General features: G+C 41.1%; 1 protein-coding gene across 1 annotated transcript; it reads left to right on the top strand.

The window, feature by feature from the left end:
* Window positions 1–1,470: 1,470 nt before the first annotated feature.
* On the top strand, window positions 1,471–17,414 carry nop14 (NOP14 nucleolar protein homolog (yeast)). The gene is made up of 19 exons (XM_084935398.1): window positions 1,471–1,652; window positions 2,027–2,209; window positions 2,927–3,061; window positions 4,040–4,181; window positions 4,482–4,624; window positions 4,741–4,869; window positions 4,998–5,120; window positions 5,733–5,864; window positions 5,963–6,287; window positions 6,419–6,549; window positions 6,635–6,720; window positions 6,800–6,935; window positions 8,046–8,147; window positions 11,423–11,576; window positions 11,654–11,813; window positions 16,174–16,321; window positions 16,454–16,572; window positions 16,698–16,853; window positions 16,939–17,414. Exons 2-19 carry the CDS (start codon window positions 2,027–2,029, stop codon window positions 17,030–17,032), a joined length of 2,598 nt encoding a protein of 865 aa, XP_084791524.1. The 5' UTR covers window positions 1,471–1,652; the 3' UTR covers window positions 17,033–17,414.
* The last annotated feature ends 1,275 nt before the right edge of the window (window positions 17,415–18,689 follow it).

The raw sequence follows: 18,689 nt of genomic DNA, 5'->3' as shown, positions 1-18,689 counted from the left end.
AGATCTGTGACGAATCAGTCTACTTCCTGTTTTCAGGTTAGATGAAGAGTTTCACACTTTCACTGTTAAAAACATCCCAACCTTGGGTGCCTCTGGGATTAATTGAGCTGATGATCTGATGGGACATTTTTCCTGGATTCATACAGAAATTATTACTTTGAGATGACGACTGTGAAACAGCCAGGGCTTTCATAGTCTTTACTCTCCTTTCTATCCTTATAGGATCACGTAAATTTTAATAACTCAGACAAATCATGGTCGCATCTCCTCGTCTTAATTCCTTATGGTCGCCCCATGTCCTTCAAACCCTCAGGCCTGATCATTCTCTAGCTTTTCTTCTGTGAACTGTTCATCCTCTGTTCTGTCACTAGCCTTTCAGACTCTAATTAGAGAACCTCATACACGTCTCTACCTGCTACATCTCCACCAGCAGCAGCATTTTGACTCTCACTGCTACAATTTTGCAATTCCCTCCTGCTATGTAGTTTAGCAGATTAGTCAACACACAAAACAATTTACTGCTCGAACTCTGTACTTCAGTGAATTATGTTCAGTTGTTTCTGCTTTTAATTTTGGAGATCATAGCTATCACAGAACATTAATAATATACAGCTTTCTGCAGATAGTAAACATTGATGAAAAACCCTAAATTGCAGGACACTGCATTGACCTTCAAAATGCAGTTCCAGTTTTTATTTAAGGGGGTCAAAACATTGGGTGTAAATTGGACACAGTGGGGTGTACTTCCTTATAATAAAATTGTTGTGCAGACACAAGGTCAGCATGTTCGTTGCTAGAAGTTATTTCATTCCATTCACTTGTTCTGATTGCCTTGTTGGGGTCAAAATGAGCTGTCTCATTTTATTGGCACTGGAAGAGAAAAACAGACAAAAAAACAACAACAATGAATTAATCCAGTCTGGGGCCTTTCTGTGTGGGGTTTGCATGTTTCTTTGTGTCTGTTTTGTCTTGGCACTCTGGCTTCCTCCCACAGTCTGTGTGGCATCAGGTTAATGAGTGATTCTAAATTGTTGGCTGTAGGTGTGTATGAATGGTTGTCTGTCTCTCTATGATCTGTAGCATACTGGCACATCTCACCCCATTGCCGTGACCCTGAACTGGATAACCAGAACAAATTGGATGGATGAATGGATGGATAGATGGATAAATAAAAAATGATATGCTTGAAAACGCTGCTACAAAAAGTATTTCACAGATTTTGGCTGCTTCTATTATATTGGAATGTTTAGTATTCGTAATATTAGCCTTCCTAAGCTACTAGGAACTACTAGCTACTAGGCTTTCTTTCAATTTCTTTTAATTTTTCATCCATCTGTATAAACACAGTTTGAATTTGCTACGATAACTGCAGGAGGCTTCGTCTCTACTTCTTGATTTTGAAGGGTGAACTTCCACCTTTAAACTCTAGAGGCGCTGTAGGAGCTTTTCCACCGGAAGTACCTCATGTCTGCTCTATTGTGGTGAACTTTCACCTCAGGCTGTGCACGCTGTAAGAAATGGAAATCAGTGAAGCAACGTGGGCAGGGATATATTAAACAATTATTTCTTGAATTTAGTGTCGCTGAAGCTTTTCCTCCTCATCTTTTGTTCCGCCTGGACTTAATAATCCGACGCGTCAACGCGGCTAAAAGGTGAGCACCTCCTGTCTGTGAAAATGTGAGTTTGTTTACAAGCTGTTGACGGTTCACAGTGAAGCTAACTGTCCTGAAAGTAGCCCAATATTTTCTTGTGGATTTAACATCGTATGCTATTTCATTTGGCATTTTCATCTAACAAGTTTGTCTGTTTTGTAAACCTGAATGCTTTAAAAGCTCATTTTTAAGCTAGCATTAGCCCAGTATAACGATGACAAAAAAATGTATCCTGTAGAAGTCGCAGGAAAAAAGCGAAACTCCCAGGAAGTAAATAAATATAATTAACTATCATAGGATCTAAGATTTAAGCTGTAAACAACCAGAGGAGGGGAAGAGACAGTAATGTTAACTCAGCCATTGCTTTGTTACAGATGGGGAAGGCGCCGAAGAAGAGGAGCCTTGCTGACAAGGTGCGAAAGACCAAAACCTCCTCTGAGATCAAAAACAACCCGTTTGAGGTGAAAATCAACAGAAAGAAATTTGATGTCCTCGGGAGAAAAAGCAAGCATGATGTGGGTCTGCCCGGTGTATCTCGATCCAAGGCCGTCAATAAGGTAAGAGACAGCCCCTATTATGTTTTAATGAACTCACGTGACCTTGTGTTCAGGTGTGAGCTCACTTTAGAGGGATTTGCTGATGCTTAGTACTGTTTTATTAAATTGTATTCATATTTTTGGAAAGACCAGTTACACTGCATTGCACGACCGTCAGTGCTGAAAACTGTTTATCTAAACATCGTGTAAATCATATATGAATTTAACTATTAACTATATCTTTTTATGTTTTGTGTCTGGCATCGGTGTCCCTGCATTGATGGTATGAAAGATTTCCGTTTTCAAGTCCTAAACTGAAGACTTCCTGCTAACTTGGCCTTTAACTAGACAGTTAAAGGCTTTTCTTACCTGTTTTGTATATAAGCTCTCTACTGCTTAAGCCAAAATCTCCAAAGATCCAGAGAATTGGAGCCACAAACTTTTCTGTTCTGGCAGCCTTTGCTCACAGCTCGCTGTGCATTTAACACTATCTGTGCTGTGAAGCCTGGTGCTCACACAGTCATGCTGGGAGAGGGACTTTCTGCAGGAGTCACTGAGAGGGTTGTAAGAACAGAGAGAGCCGTGAACCGGTCTAAATACAAGCAGAAGTGCCAAGAAAAGTAAAATCTTCATCATTTGTTGTTTCTAATTTGTGTGATTATTATTATTTTTTGTTTTTTAAATTGATAGGGTTTAGGCAGCTTGTAATTAATAAGCAGTTCTTTTTTTAATTTATAGAGAAAAGAGACCCTGCTGAAGGAATACAAACAGAAGAACAGATGCAGCAAATTTATTGACAGACGTTTTGGAGAGTATGACACCAAGATGGCACCCGAAGACAAAATTCTCCAGAGGTTCACGATGGAGAGACAGGTCAGTGATGCGATGTGTTTATTGCTGCCTGAAAGGACACATTGATCATCAGGTTGTGAAATAAAGAATAGATAAAATAAGCCAAGCATTTAGTGATTAACATGATTTCTTTCTTTTTTGTGTGTGTTACTTTCGTCATTGTGGATATAGCATCAGTCGTTTACTTAATCAGTGTGTACATCCTCCATAACTCATTAGATTTGCTATAAACCAGTCATGATGTGATTCAAGTCCAGACTTGAGAAGTTTAACAAAAAACCTGCATTTAACTTTTTGTGAATTTCAGACATTTTTTTTCTTTTTTCCAATTTAAAAAAAAAAACAAAGTCTCGTCACTTCCTTTTTATGGCCTGAAATGTTGATTCTAGACCAGCGGTCCCCAACCCCCGGGCCTCAGACCGGTACCGGTCCGTGAGTCGTTTGGTACCGGGCCGCGAGAGTTGAGGCTCAGGTGTGAAATGTATGGTTATCAGGGTTTTTATCGGTTTTCAGCGTTATTTTGTTATTGTTTTTATCGTTAACTTGGTTTTCCTGGGTCTTTTCACGTGTGATATGAATAAATCTTCTTTTTTCGGTACCGGTACTAGTTTTATTTTGATGTATTTATCCGCGACACCTTAAAGGCCGGTCTGTAAAAAACTGGATACAGAAAGACCCACAATTGCGCAGCATCTGAAGGTGGCTTCAGTAAAGGCCTGATAGATCAATTTTTAGTTTTTCTAAGTCCTTTAGAGCCTGTATAAACTAAATGCAGTTTATTCTTCATTGCAGCCTTGGCTCACTTCTAATCTATCACAGCATAATAACGACCGTGTTTAAATACTTGTTGACCTAACTGGTCATGTTAATACTAGACTTACAGGCAACGATTTGTCACTTCTTTTGTCCAAGCTGCATAATGAAAAAAGTGAAAATAAACTGGCTTGTGCACAGATGTACCAAACCTACACCTTCTGTTACTTTGTATTTTATTATTAGCGCGTCCATGAGAAGAAGGACGTGTACAACCTGAATGAGGAGGAAGAGCTGACTCATTATGGCCAGTCTTTGGCTGAAATGGAGAAATTCAATGATGTTGTGAATAGCGATGATGAATCAGAAGAAAAGGGTCTATTGTCTGGTGAGTCTGAGTGCCAGATGAATGGATTTTTTCCACATGTACATGGTTCTTATATTCCTGTTGTACCTTGAATCCATTTTCATTTAAATACTTTGATATTTTAATAGTCACTGTTTGTTATCCTCCAGATAAGCTCACCTTGATATGGGGGGAATTAATGTTAATTAATTTTCCTGCATATTCCCAAACATGTTGCCCATCTTTTTTCATTCCCAGCCCACAGCTTGGAGTGAACACAAGTGTTATTATAGATGACAGAGCTGGCATTTATTAGTGACATTATTTTTCTTTCACACCTAGCTGAGCTCACTGCGTCCCACTTCGGAGGAGGAGGTGGTCTCCTCAGGAAGAAGGCATTGGGGGAGGAGGAGGAGGGAGGCCAGAGGGCAAAATCCAGGCAGGAGCTCATTGAAGAGCTCATCCAGAAGTCCAAGCAGGAGAAGGTAAGGCTTCGGTCCTGCTGATGGATTTTGGCCCATGCTGCCTTTGCCTGTCATATTGTTGCAGATTACAGACTTTGCTAAACTGGTAAGGGCTGATGTCTGGGGCTTGTTCTCAGAGGGAACGCCAGGTGCAGAGAGAGGAGGCCCAGGAGCTGACCGAGAAGCTGGATCAAGACTGGAAGAACATACAGTCTCTGATGGTGAAAAAGACGCCCAAAGCTGACAAACAGGAGGAGAAACCCAAAGTAGGAATACACAAATGAGTCTGCAAAAAGACCATTCCACCCAGATGTGTGTGTGTTTTTTTTTTTTTTTTGTTTGTTTTTTTTTTTTTTGTAATAAATACCTTTTGCTTCATGTTTGTGTTTTCTAGCTGGAGGAATATGACATGATGGTCAGAGAGCTCGGCTTTGAGATGAAGGCTCAGCCCTCAGAGAAGATGAAAACTCCAGAGGAGCTAGCCAAGGAAGAGAGAGAGAAGCTGCAGAAACTCGAGGTACATTTGCTCTGTGGAAATTTGCCTTGTTGTCTGCAGCTGTCAAGCACTTTGATGTTAATCGCCTGATCTTTCTTTGTTTTTTTTTTCCTTTTTAATTGAAATCAGGTTTTATTCTCAGTCTTTAAAAAGAGAAAATACCTCTTGATAGACACATCTGTCCCAATAAATCGAGCTCTCAGCTAACAGGAGCCACGTAGAAAAGACACTGGAAAGCCACATTGTAGCCTTATACGATGCAGCTCTTACATTTTGACAGGAGAAGTAGCTTCTTGCTCTTATGACAGTCACGTCAAAGGCAGCATTCAAATGCGGTTTGACCTTGTGAGATCTAAGTACCTGTAATCCTTAACCCCTTCCCTATCCTATCAGAATCTGTGATTAGTTTTTCTCCTTTCAAAAGTCTTCCCCTAAGTTTGGGAATCATGGGACAATGTAACTAACAGAAACCAATAACTGTACAGGTTTTCCAAAAAAAGCAGCTTTGCTGTTCTCCAGATTGAGATTTGAGTTACGGTCACCTGAGATCGCCTTGAGATTTTACTTTAATGGTGAATTTAATTAGAGAAGTAATTGATAACGACCAGTTGCTATCATCTGATCTTTCTACAGGCTGACCGTCTCAGGAGGATGATGGGAGAGGAAATCGTGGAAGGTGCACAAAGTCTGATTCACTTCTCTGCTGATGACCTCAATGACGGCTTCATTCTGGATAAACACGACAAGAAGACTCTGGCTTATCAGGTGTGAGACGACACAATGCAGAACAGTTTTGTTACTTTGGGTTATTCCTCCTAGTATGACTGTTGATTTTTATCTTAATGTGTTATTCCTGTCCATAGGATGGAAAATGGAACATGGGGGAGGAGGAAGGAGAAGAAGAAGATGAGGCTGAAGATGAAGATGAAGAAGGAGAGGGCGAGAGCAGTGAGGAACAGGAATCGGATGCAGAGGAGGATGAAGTTGAGGAAGAAGAAGAAGAGGAGGAGGAAGAAGAGGAGGAGGGAAGTGGTGAAGATGATGGCCACTCAGACCTCGAGTCTGAGCAAGAAAGCGAAAATGAGGAGGAGGAAGAGGCCAGCCCCAAGCCGAAGAAGACTCTCAGCAAAGAGGAAGTGAAGGCCCAGCAGGAGGCAGCCAAAGCAGAGCTCCCATACACATTTGCTGGTACCAGAATTTATTACTCATTAAAATTAAAAAAAAAAAAAAAAGGCAGATTAGTGTCATGTTTAGTTATAGTTAGTTCTTTCCCTTACAAAATATCCAATACTGTATTGTTCTTCTTCTTCCTCTCACAGCCCCTGAGAGCTACAACGATCTGAAGGATATGCTACGTGGTCACACCTCTGACAACCAGCGCCTCATTGTGGCCAGAACTCAAAAGAGCAACCACCCCAGTTTGGCTGTAGGCAATAAACTCAAACTGCAGGTACAGTTACAGAGTTGGATGCACATGTGCGATGAGTCGGCAGCTTTCACCGTTATGTGAATTCACAGAGCTCTCTCTGTTCCAGAAACTTTTTGGCTTTCTGTTGGAGTACATCGGAGAGCTGGCCACTAGGAGTCCACCTGAACTTAGCACCATTGATAAGCTCATACCGTGAGTTCAGAAAGAGGCTTCAAAATATTTAGTCCTTGAAATAAAGACATTTCTTTACCTTTTGCAAATCTCTCTGCAGCGAGGTGTACGCTCTGTGCCAGATGTTTCCAGATGCAGCCTGTAAGGCTATGCAGAGCATCCTCGGAGATGCCGCTCATAGCATGGAAGAGACGCTTGAGGTCAAAGGTCACGCAGCTTTACCTACACTAGACATGGTATGAATTGCTTACTTTGATTGTGGTAAATGTTTGATGTTCACCGTGGTGTTTATAGATTTTGGAGTCTTTAAATGTCAGCTCATTCAGGGACTGACTGATTCGTAGGCCTGCGCCATTCTCGCTTCAGGTAGAATCAATGCTTGAATCAATGTTAAGACCTTCCAGTGTTATATAAAGAAAACTAGTGATTCATCTTTAAGCAAGCATGTGGTGGATAGAGCTTCTTACAGTTTGATTTCATCCCAGCTGATTTTGATCAGTGCTTGTACCGTGACCTCTTAACACACTACACAGAACTTTTAACTCAGCTGCACTGTGTGTGTGAGTGAGTAATACTGCCATGGTAGTCATGAGAGGCTGATTGAAAGTACTGGTTCTAAAATGTATATATTTCTAAAGAGCAGGTAGATTCTCTCTATATAATCTGTTAACTTATTATCATTGTCTCTGAATGATGGATTGAGCAGTGGCCCATTTCCTGTTGTGGGGATCATTGTGTGTCAGGCTATGATGATGAGTAGGCCGCAGTGGTTGCACTGAAACAAAGTTTAGCCTGGTTTAAATAGTTTCGTTAGTAGTTTGATTTAGTTTTGATGAAAAATCAATCTGCACTGTAAATATTGCTCACTAACCCACTGCTGTGATTAAAAGGGGAATAAAATGAGAGTTGACTGCCGATCTGTTTAAAGGCCTGTTATTTGTGCCTCCGTCGCTCAGTCATCCCTCACAGTAAAAGCCAGCAAGGCATGCTGCGAATCGTTCACTCTGCTGCCCTGAGCCTGGGGTAAGAACTGAAGAAGAGCTGGATGAGCTTACTTTTATCAGATCCTCTCTTTGCTCATCTGATTCTGGCAACTCAACAATCAGACACTGTTCAAACTGATATTAGTCAAAATGTAACTAGGACTGTGTAGAAGTGCAATTGTTTTCTTAAAAGATTTAATAGACGTTTAACGTTTGATGTGTTACGTTCAGGATTTAAGTGAATGCTTTGGACTTTGTCCCAGATGTTTTTAAAGTAGGATTAATAAAATGAATTCTCTAATGTAAAGACACTTGTTATTGTATGTGTTGCACCTTCATTTGTATATTTCCTTCTTTTTAAAGCTCATCTACCTTAAGGTGACAGCCCTGCTGTTTCCTACCTCAGACTTCAGGCACCCAGTTACAACTCCAGCGCTGCTTTTCATCAGCCAGGCTCTCACCAAGGTACACACAGACATTTTAATATTTTTACATATCTTTTAATATCTGTGTTGTTTGAGCAGTTTGGGATCTTATCGAGTGTTGAACTTGCCTAGCTGCTACCCTGTGTGTGTGTGCGTGTGTCATTAATTACTTTTCTGTGGAACTTCAGAAAACAGTTGCTGTTAAATGTCAGGAGGCCATCACATTGAATCCTGGTAGTCCTTTCTATGTTACCAACAGACATACACGAACACACGTGCACATATTTTGTCCTTTCCATACACACACGAATGCTTACCCACACATCACATGAGGCTTATCCTGAAATGGCCCCTGACCTCCTAACTGTACATCAAAATTGTTTCTGGGTTCCACTCTTCCTCACTGTCATTATCATCAAGTTGACTGCCCTCAGTGAGTGCATGGTCCTCACAGGGATAGGAAACATGCAAACATGTGTATGCTTATATTCTGACTCACCATTCTAGTCTGACATTCTATACTGTAATTAACTGACCTGTCAAATGTACAAATCTATATGATTGTGGGTTTGTATAACATATTTGTATATGCGATTTAGATATTTCATGTTATTTCTGCAAACTTTCAAGACATGTCTTCTCATGTAGGAGGAAATAGGCAGCACATACACATGCATACAATCTTTATGGTATGACGATTACCCTTAGAAAAATGGTCCAAAGGCCTAGTGTTGCATGTTGATATTTTAATTCAAACATGGTATTAATGTTTAATGTCTGTTTGCATTCTGAAATGAAAGCATAGTACAATTAAGTAATTGGAGTTAAAAAAGAAACCAGGGAATGAATTTATAGACCAAAATGTTTTCTACATTTTTGAATCATCAAAGTCCCCTTTGGCAGATATAATCGCTGAACCCACATGTGGCTTTCTTTCTAAAATAGAAATCAAATGTTCTTCCCATAGCTGTTGCAGAAGTTCCCATAAATGTGTAGCACTTGTAGGTTGCTTTGCTTTCACTCTTCTGTCCAGTACATCCCAAACCAGCTCGAAGGAGTTTAAGTCTAGAGAGTGTGCTGGCCACTCTGTTTTAAAGCAGCGGTCCCCAACCCCCGGGCCTCGGACCGGTACCGGTCCGTGAGTTGTTTGGTACCGGGCCGCGAGAGTTGAGGCTCAGGTGTGAAATGTATGGTTTTCAGGGTTTTTATCGGTTTTCAGCGTTATTTTGTTATCGTTTTTATCGTTAACTTTGTTTTCCTGGGTCTTTTCACGTGTGTTATGAATACATCTTCTTTTTTTCGGTTCCGGTACTAGTTTTTTTTTTTTTTTGTTGTATTTATCCGCGACACCTTAAAGGCCGGTCCGTGCAAATATTGTCGGGCATAAACCGGTCCGTGGCGCAAAAAAGGTTGGGACCGCTGTTTTAAAGTTTACCATTTTGTTCTTTTTCCTGAGGTAGTTCTGTCATAGCTTAAGCTGGGCAAACACTGTTATTCAGCTTCTGCTCAAACTGTACGATTGACTCGCAGAGGTTAGAAGTTCATAGGTCACGATGCAGGGTCTCACACTATACGGCCCGATGCTCTGATGCGACCCGAGTGCTCACACTGTGCGTACATAAAAATGAAGGTTTACCAGAAAATCTGTCGCTCGCTCTCCCTCTCTGTCTTTCACTCACACAGACACGCACACCACCACCATCAACTTTGCTAAATTGCTAATGAAAAACACTGATCAGGCAGCTGTGATTGAGCAGCAGTGTAGATCCAACTATTTTCACGGTCGTTGTGGCCGTGATAATTTTGTGAGGCCACATCGAAAAGGCTCGGATGAGCTTTCCAAAGTTCTACAAGTTGTGCCTCCATCGCTTGTGTCCAGATCACACGCTGCACTGCCGTTTCTACTCCGTCTTTTTCACTGACATTTATGTGTTTGCGCGTGCGCAGTGTGAGCAGCTGCGGTGACACCCTCACGACCAAGCGATTGATGATCGGGAGCTGGTCGTGAGGTGTTAATCGCTTCTCGTTACCCCACGTATACTACACCATGCACGACGCACGATGAAGGCCAGAATCGGGCCGATCACCAAAACGGTCGCACGACTGAAAAATCGTCTCAAAATGGGCCAAAAATCGCACAGTGTAAGCCCAGCTTTAGACTTATGTTTTGGGTCATCATCTTGCTGTAGGATGAACCCCTGACTAACTAGGAGCATACCAGAGGGTACAGCATGGCGCTGCAGAATGCTGTGGTAGCCTTTCGGTCCATAATACCTTTTCCAGTCTTCAGTAGTCGAATGGCTGTGTTTCATGGCCCAGGCAAGCCTCTTTTGTCTTGTCCTGTCAAACCTGCAGCTCTAAGTCTTCTCTTCACAGTTGAAATTGAGACTTGCTTACTACGACCACTATGAAGCTGTAGCCTACGGCACAAGATAAAAGAGTCAATTTGGAAAAGAAGGATCACAAAACTTATTTTAATTTTTTCAGGTGGTGATTTTAATTTAATTTTAATTTCACTTAGGCTTAAGCAAATAAGAAAAAGTTTAAACTACAATTCTAAACAGGTAAAAATCAGAAGTTAAATCAAAATAATATTTAGAATAGACCTGTTCAAAATGCCAAATATACACTAGATGACAATCTCTCTTTTCATTGTTCTTGCTAGAATTGTACCAAATAGACATTAAGCCTCGGTTGCAAATTAACCAAATGCATATATATCTGAATTAATTTAGCATAGCGTTAGTAAACTTTTCCAAAGATCATGAAATGATGAGGGACAAAGTCAATGCTTCTTGTTATGTGAACATTCTGTAAGTTATTTGAAACAAATGTGTTTGAGTTTGACAAACGCATGGTCTGTGTGTTGACACAGACCATGCGTCCCTACTGCGGTCCTGTTCTAAGCGTGATTAGTCGTTTGAGCTCATCAAGATGCTGAAGTGTTATAGCTCGAGTTTCCTGGGATTGAAGCTCCAATCTTGCCTGTTGCAAAATTTCAGCCACGGCTTTTTTTGGTTTTTGTATTGCGACATTTGGCCACGACACCAAAGGTTCCCTCTCCAAGGAACGCTTCTACCTTGTAGTGCTTTCCCAAAATGCTCCCAAGGATTTGTGGGCTGACATGTTGTAGTGTTCTTGCTGAGCAAATTCAACTGAGTTTTTCTCTTTGAATTCAGTCTTTCAACCTTACATAAAAGACCTATTTACAACCTGTTTGCTCATTCATTGTTTTCTTTCCAGATCTGTCTCTCTGTGTATACTACAGTAATCCTGAATCTTGTGTGCTTGTGTCTATGTCTTGTAATTTTTCAGTGCCCAGTGAGATCATTACAGGACCTAACATCGGGTTTAGTTCTGTGCTCTCTGGGAGTGGAGTATGTCTCTTTTTCAAAGCGCTTCCTGCCTGAGCTCATCAATTTCCTGGTTGGGACGCTACACCTGGCAGTGCAGGACAAGGCATCTTTGGGTATGACACTTTTATACGGCAGGTATGCTTTGTTAAGGTGTGAAACTGACCTGACATACTCTGACATTGTGTTGCAGGTTACATTGTAGTGCCACCCTTCAGAGCATCAGGAAAATACAGCGATCTTTTAGTGCTGTCATCGTCAGAGTCCTGCAGGAGCTGGAGCAAAAAAAGCCTCCCACTCTCTGCTACTCAGCAGCTGGACCTCGAAAACGACCCTGATAGAGATACCCACAGGTAAAACATGACCCTGCTTGTTCAGTCAAGTCTAGTTCAATGCTTCTTTAATTCTTAAACAAGCACTGGGCATTATTAAAATGGTCCAATACAAATAATCGCTGTGGCTGTTCTATGTAGATTTAAAAAATATCTGCATTTATCCCTAAAATTGTGAAATTAAGTGTTATAGCAGCCAAAAAATGGACAGCAGCTTAGCTTAATAATATAAATACAATATAGATACTGTACAGTAGAGTTAGCTGTAAAGTAGTGAGGTGAAGTAAGGTTTTCCAAAAATCAAAGCAAACAAACAAGAAACCCTCCACAAACAGATGAAACCAGTGTAACTTTGGACATAAATCAAGATGAAATATCTCGGTTGGTTTTGAAGGGTTAGTGAAGTTAGTTGAATTATAACACTGGCAACGTCTTTTAGAAGAGTTGGGGGTAAGTTGTTCTTAATGAAAGTGCTGATTTAGGGTCATTCAGTGAGACTGTTGCTGTAATTTGGCAAGGAGAAGACAAAACTGCAGCCAATAGACTGTATTAGCCTTTTCCATTAGCCGATGTGCCATGTTGCATGTGAATAATCCTAATAAAGACCTTTAGAGGGGAAGAGTGACGAGCAGAATTACGTTTGATCATCACCTGTTGCCAGCGGAGTTGTTCAGCTGTTTTCCAGCTGAGACTCCAACCACAAAACCTCCTGGTAAGAACATGGAGGATGGATGCAGACACGCGGTTTATGCCAAAATTAGAAAATTTCTTTGTTAGAGTAGCCGAATAAAACAACAACAAATCTGTAAATCTAGGAGTGCCATTGTTGACTATTAAAAGTGTAGTATGTATGATAACCATGTAATAACAGAGATTAACACGTTCCTGGAGACAGTTATAGGCACAGTGGGAGGACAGAGAGGGAGTGTGAGAAAATCCTTTGTCTTCTCCTTCACACTGTTCATCATCAGTTTGGATCACCAAAAAGGAAATAATTAGATTGAAAAAGAACGGAGCCACATTAAAAAAAGTTAATTTGTTGGTTTTTTTTGTCTTTTTTTCCTGGAAGGACAAAACTGAAGCACACAAGCGTGCATTCATACGCATCTTCTCTGTAACTGGCTGCATGTTCCACAGTGCTAATGCAATTATTGTGTGATAAACATGCTCATTATTATTACAGCCACCGCTGTTTGCATCTGATAAACCTAAAATAGGCCTTCATACTTGGTTTACCTGCATACACTGAGTGGCTCAGAGCTGATTTATCCACTTGTGTGAATTCGGGTGAGTCGCCAGCACGGTTTCACACAGCAGCTGGTGTGTGGGCACAAAGCTAAGCTTCAGGCTTCAGCAGATCATGATTGTGCACAGTTTGTCAGAACATACATTTTTATTCATGCTCAACTAAAACGAATACTTATTAATGTATTGTAATGAGTGGTAATTATCGATAACATTTCATTAAACATGCAGAGACATAAATACAGCAGCCACTGGTTGTATTTATGGGGGAAAAAAATTAAAAGAGCCTCCAAAATATGGAGGCCAAGTCAACACCTTGAACTCTATGTCCTTCAAACCAGCCCTGAACCATTTCTGCAGTGGGCCTGCGATTGTTCTCAGTGTCATTAGGGAATGCTCTTGCCATAAAGAAGTGTAAATGTGAGGGGTATGGGTGAGAATAACGTCCAGATGATGCTGGAGCCAGGATTTCTATTTCCACTCGCCTTCTTCACACTGCCGTCTTTTCCCATAAAAAGGACACATTCACAAAGATGTCCACGCGATCTAAAAGAAGGATACCATTGCAGTGAGATAATCAGTGTTATCCACCTTAGCTTTAATTTCATGGCTGATATATGTATTATTCCAATTTATTCCTCAGTCAGTTTTGAGCCGCTAATCATTTTGCTGTACAATTTACAAAGGGCAGGTCGTGTTTTCTAGTATTTGTGTTCCTAATAACTCAGAATGAGTCTTGATCAAATAGTACTCAGTGGGTCATCTTTAAATGCTGTGCCCTGGGGTCTGATCCAGTCCATTTCCCCCACAGTGTTATATACGCCACTGCATGAGAGTCCCTCTGCTCAGTTTCATAGTCTAATTTCTGCATTCCTTGAGGCCGTACAGTGACACATGCACACAAGCAGCTGTGTGTGAAGAGGCCAGTGGGTGTGGTAATTACTGCTGGCTGATAAAGCAGGCGAGGATAGTGAGTGTACACTGAAGGCTAAAGGGTGTCTAAAATGTGTAAAGATGGAGGCGTGCAGTGTCACACAGAAAATTGAGCTAATGCTTTTAGAGAGGTCAATGACTCCCTGAAGTCTGGAACCCGTGGACGTCACCAAATGCTGCATTTCCTCCTTGAGATGGTCTGGAAGACGATTACCGTAGCTGCCTTCAGCTTCTTGTTTGTGGGTCTTTCTGCATTCAGTTTTGTATTTAATAACAAAACTGCCCTTTACACTTCAGAGTTCATGCTGCTGCTTCTATCAGTTGCGTCATCAATAAACACAAGTGTCGCGGTTCCAAAAGCAGCCGTATATCCTACAACCCGGCCTCCACCATGTTTGTAATTTGTAGTTCTGAGAGAATGAGGACTTTGATTGATCACTGACTTTTAATGTAGATCCACATGTCATTATTTCAATTAACACGTAAAATATCCATGAAACACTAACTGGATAGGTTCATCCTTCTGATTGTGAGCCTTGGCTTTTGTAGTTCTGAGTGACATTTATAGACAGCAGGCAACAGTTACCGTATGTTTCGGACCATAAGGCGCATTAAGCGAAACAAAACAGTCAGATAAGTCAAACTTTCCTCAACTCATTCTTCTTGCTTCCTCCACTTCCGTAACATTGATTCATTAATGTTAAACTCTCTCGCAGCTGCTCTATTCCCATGTTGTTGCAGTATATTAATGACTAACCTTCTATTGTGGATGGATTATCTCAGTTGTTCTCCTGACTGAAGTTTGGTCCGTTTACAGCATCCTGCCATGCGGTTGCATTTGGCCCTAACCATCGGGAACCCTCACGTTAACTTTTATCGAGTGGAAAAAAGTTAGCCTTCATCTTCCAGCGTCACTGTGCTAATGTTATGCTAACATAGCTGTGTCGCTAGCAATCACATAGGACATCATTATATACCAGGTAGTTCAACTTCAGTAACCCTACAAACGTCACTGCTGTTTAGTTTTCTGCCTTCATTTAAACTTAATAAATTCTGTTTTCATGGATGCCTGGATGTTAAACATAATTGTTGCACCTGGTTAAACGCTGATTGTTTTATTAAAGATGAAAGAATTTAGACAGTTTTTAACTCTCAGTGATGCCACAGTGTTCGTTTGTGTCACGGTTTGCCAGGGCAAGCCGTGTGGAATATTTAGGACCAGGACGCGGCAGCTCTGGTGCAGGTGAGTATTTATTAACAAAGGAAAAAAAACAAACAACAAAGGCACTGGGAACATGAAACTGGAACCTAAACTGGATAAAACTAACAAAACAAACCAGAAACGAAGATGCAGGGAGGTCCGGGGAAATACACATGGAGAGATGCAGGGAGACCGAGGGGAAACAACACCGACGAACCAGCCACTATTAAGACAGAAGACACAACTTAAATACACTCAGAGAACACAGGGAATTTACACAGGTGGTGAACACAGCTGGGAGTGATTAACGTGACAAGACTAGGGAGGCAAACTGAAAACACTCATATAAGACGCAGACCTTCACAATAAAACAGGAACTACGCATGAAAGGACAAACTCAGAAACGCGGACTAAATACAAGAACACACTAAACAGAGGAAGAACAGAAAACCCCAAACGCTGGGTCAAAAGGACCCAGGATCATGACAGTTTGACTTTGGGACCTGAAGCGGACGGAGTTTAGGACCCAGATTACTCTTCGAGGCTCCTGACTACGGTGGCCGTAATGCTCAGACAATCCATCAAGCAGTGCGGCTTCATAGCTTACCAAAGTCGTACTAAAACATTTTTTTGACAGATTTTTAAGTGCTGCGTACCACATAAATTTGGTTCGAGGTCCGTGAGCACAACCAGAATTCATACATAAAGCACACCGGATTATAAGGCGCACTGTCGATTTTTGAGAAAATGTAAGGATTTTAAGTGTGACTTATAGTCCGGAAAATACGGTACTTGTAAAATCAAATGTTGCGATCTGCACGTGCAGCAGTGTTTGTAAGCAACTTTTAAAACGAACCTCAGAAGTAGACTGGGCTGAGATTGCAGAAAGGAAAGTCATATGTGTGAAGTGAGAACGGAGCTTCAGGACCTGAGGTATATAGAGGCTAATTAACATGAGAAAAGTTATAAAACTGAAATGTTCATAATTGTGTTTTTTCATAGGTTAACGTGTTTGTCTGCTTGCCTCGACCTGGTGAAGAGGTGCTGCTTGCTCTACAAAGACCTCCCCTCCTTCACACACATCTTTCAGCCAATCAGAACGCTTCTTTCAAAACATCTTTCCACCCAAACATTACCAGAGTCATTACAGGTTAGTTACAGATTTGTGCTGATTTTTTGTTGTTTTGTTTTTGTTTTTGTTTTTTTTTTGTTTTTTGTTTTTTTTATCTTAATTGAATGAATTTTCTGTGTTTAGTAACAGTGTTTGTCATTGTCATTGCAGGAGCTTAGCAGTGAGATCGTGGAGGCCATTAGCAGCACGCCTGTGACTCAGAGTGCGCTTGTTTTTGACAAGAGAAAGCCTATTCCTCTGAAGCTGCTCACGCCCAAGATTGTTGAAGTGTAAGCACCAAAATAAATTGCTCATCCAAATCGAGCAGTTCAGATTGTTCAGGTAGCCAAAGATTTACGATGGATGTCTCCCCTCTTTTTTTAATATTTCGTGTGCCATTTTTGGTTATTATCAGGCTGGACTATGGAAAGAAGCGTGGCAGCACCAGAGAGGAGAGAGAGAAGGAGCGACTAAAGCATAAATACAAGAGGGAGTTTAAGGGCGCTCTGAGAGAGATCAGGAAGGACTCACGCTTCCTGGCCAGAGAGAAGCTCAACGAGGTCATGAACAGGTGTGGATACAACTCCAGCATCCGTTCAGAAATGTTCATGCTTCTCTTAGTAGACGATTTAACTTTTACACATTCTGTGTTTCAGGGATGCAGAGAGAAAGAGAAAAGTGAAAGAGCTAATGGGCAGTCTGGCCACCCAGGAGGGAGAGTGGAAATCCCTGAAGAGGAAGAAGAAGTGAAATATTTAATCTCCACCAGTTCTCCCCATTGTCTGATCATTTTCAAATGGATCTCTCCAGTTCAGCTGTGGATCACATGTATAAGGTTGAAATATATGGAATATACAGCTGAGAGTTCTCTGTCATGATTGCACACCATGTTATCACTTAATCCGATGTAGGCGTTTGATGTGACAATTGGATACTGCTGTTGGAAGTGTCCGTCCACAAAGGAACAGAGGAGCGAATATTTTGCTCGCATTTTCCCTTTTTTTAAAAACCAGAAACCATCACAACGTTATGCTGTTGTGTGTGCTGTTAACGGTGGCTATACTTTTCCAATAAAGAAGGTCAGGGTTACTCCCACTATGATAAAGATGTAAATAAATTTACAGCACATGGATCAAGCTGCATCAGTGTTCATTTTAAATGTTTAATGTTCTGTCGTATAAAACACCTGGAAACAGCTGCATGGTCTTCACATTAATGCAGTCCTGCACAAATTGAAAGGTTGTGGTCTTAGCAGGGTTATGGTAATAATTTATTACTTAGCAACCTTTATTCATAAAAAGCTTAAAAACAAGTATTTTATTATATACTAAATATATATATTAAATATAACTGTTTTTGTTCACTGCAACATGGAAACACGAGGCCGTCAAATGTATCTTTACAAATCCAGTCTGAGTGAAATGATTTGAGCGATTCTGAGAATCGTTTGACGATGCGGTTCGTGATGATCTCGGTGGTTTATCTCGCTGTGAGTGGATTTTAGAAATCAGGTCGCACGCATCACAGGACAGTTTAAACGCTTTGAAATCAGACTGCAGCTGGGCAATTGACACAATACCAAGAACCTGAACAGGAAGCAGGCATTCAGATGATGTGGGTTGGTACACAGACGTTGCATGTATGGTTTGATTGGTAGGAAGGCAGGAAATGTTGGTTAAAAGGGCTTCGGTGTGGTGTTTAGTGGAGATGAATTTTCTCTTTGAGTTATGTTGCTGTTACATGCAGACACGAACACAACAGCAAGATCTGCTCACGCCTTAGTCGATACAAAAATTCATTCAGGACTCACATTAGCTTTGGAGCTGTCGTAGCCAGCGTAATATTTTGTTTGGATACATTTCTGCATTTTTCTTAAAAACATGCTCATCCAGTAAATCCTAACCATCTCCAGAAGTGTATTAATGCTGGTGTCCAGCAGTGTTCTAGTCTCCATGCTTGTCCCCACCCTGCTGGTGCTTACCTTGTCCATTTGGGTCATTTTCATGCCCTCTAGCTGTTTCTCTGTTGATCTTTTTGCAAGCTCTCATCACTGCCAGTCAACTACATGCTGATCTGAGAGTGCAAGGTTATTGTGCTTACTCCTGTGCACCTTTAGGGAGTCACACTTGCTCATGTATCATCTGTTGTCCTCTTAAACATTAAAGACAGCTGCTACCTAGATCCGTCTCCATGTTGTGCTGATAGGAAGTCTGCTTTAGGAGGCAGACCAGCAACATCATGCCGGAGAAATCATCTGAATTCTCTGGCTTTCTTTAGACTTTATTATTTAGATATGAGGTTTGATCAAAAATCGCAATCTAGCTGATTTCTGCTTAGAAACTGTGGACTCCTGGATTTAATTTAATTAAAATCTGCTTGGGGGTAGCTGGAGATTCAGCTCTCACTA

The sequence above is a fragment of the Perissodus microlepis genome, chromosome 7, assembly GCF_051167445.1.
Source record: "Perissodus microlepis isolate ML-2025 ecotype Zambia chromosome 7, ASM5116744v1, whole genome shotgun sequence".
NCBI lineage: Eukaryota > Metazoa > Chordata > Actinopteri > Cichliformes > Cichlidae > Perissodus > Perissodus microlepis.
This window is presented reverse-complemented; position numbering and strand designations above follow the sequence as displayed.

What these genes read in the sequence shown, in the direction of transcription:
- nop14 (XM_084935398.1), top strand. Translation starts at nt 2,027, where the DNA reads ATGGGGAAGGCGCCGAAGAAGAGGAGCCTTGCTGACAAGGTGCGAAAG. An exon ending in AGAAGTCCAAGCAGGAGAAG is followed by an intron (nt 4,625 to 4,740) that starts GTAAGGCTTCGG and finishes GCTTGTTCTCAG; the next exon opens with AGGGAACGCCAGGTGCAGAG. An exon ending in GCTCCCATACACATTTGCTG is followed by an intron (nt 6,288 to 6,418) that starts GTACCAGAATTT and finishes TTCCTCTCACAG; the next exon opens with CCCCTGAGAGCTACAACGAT.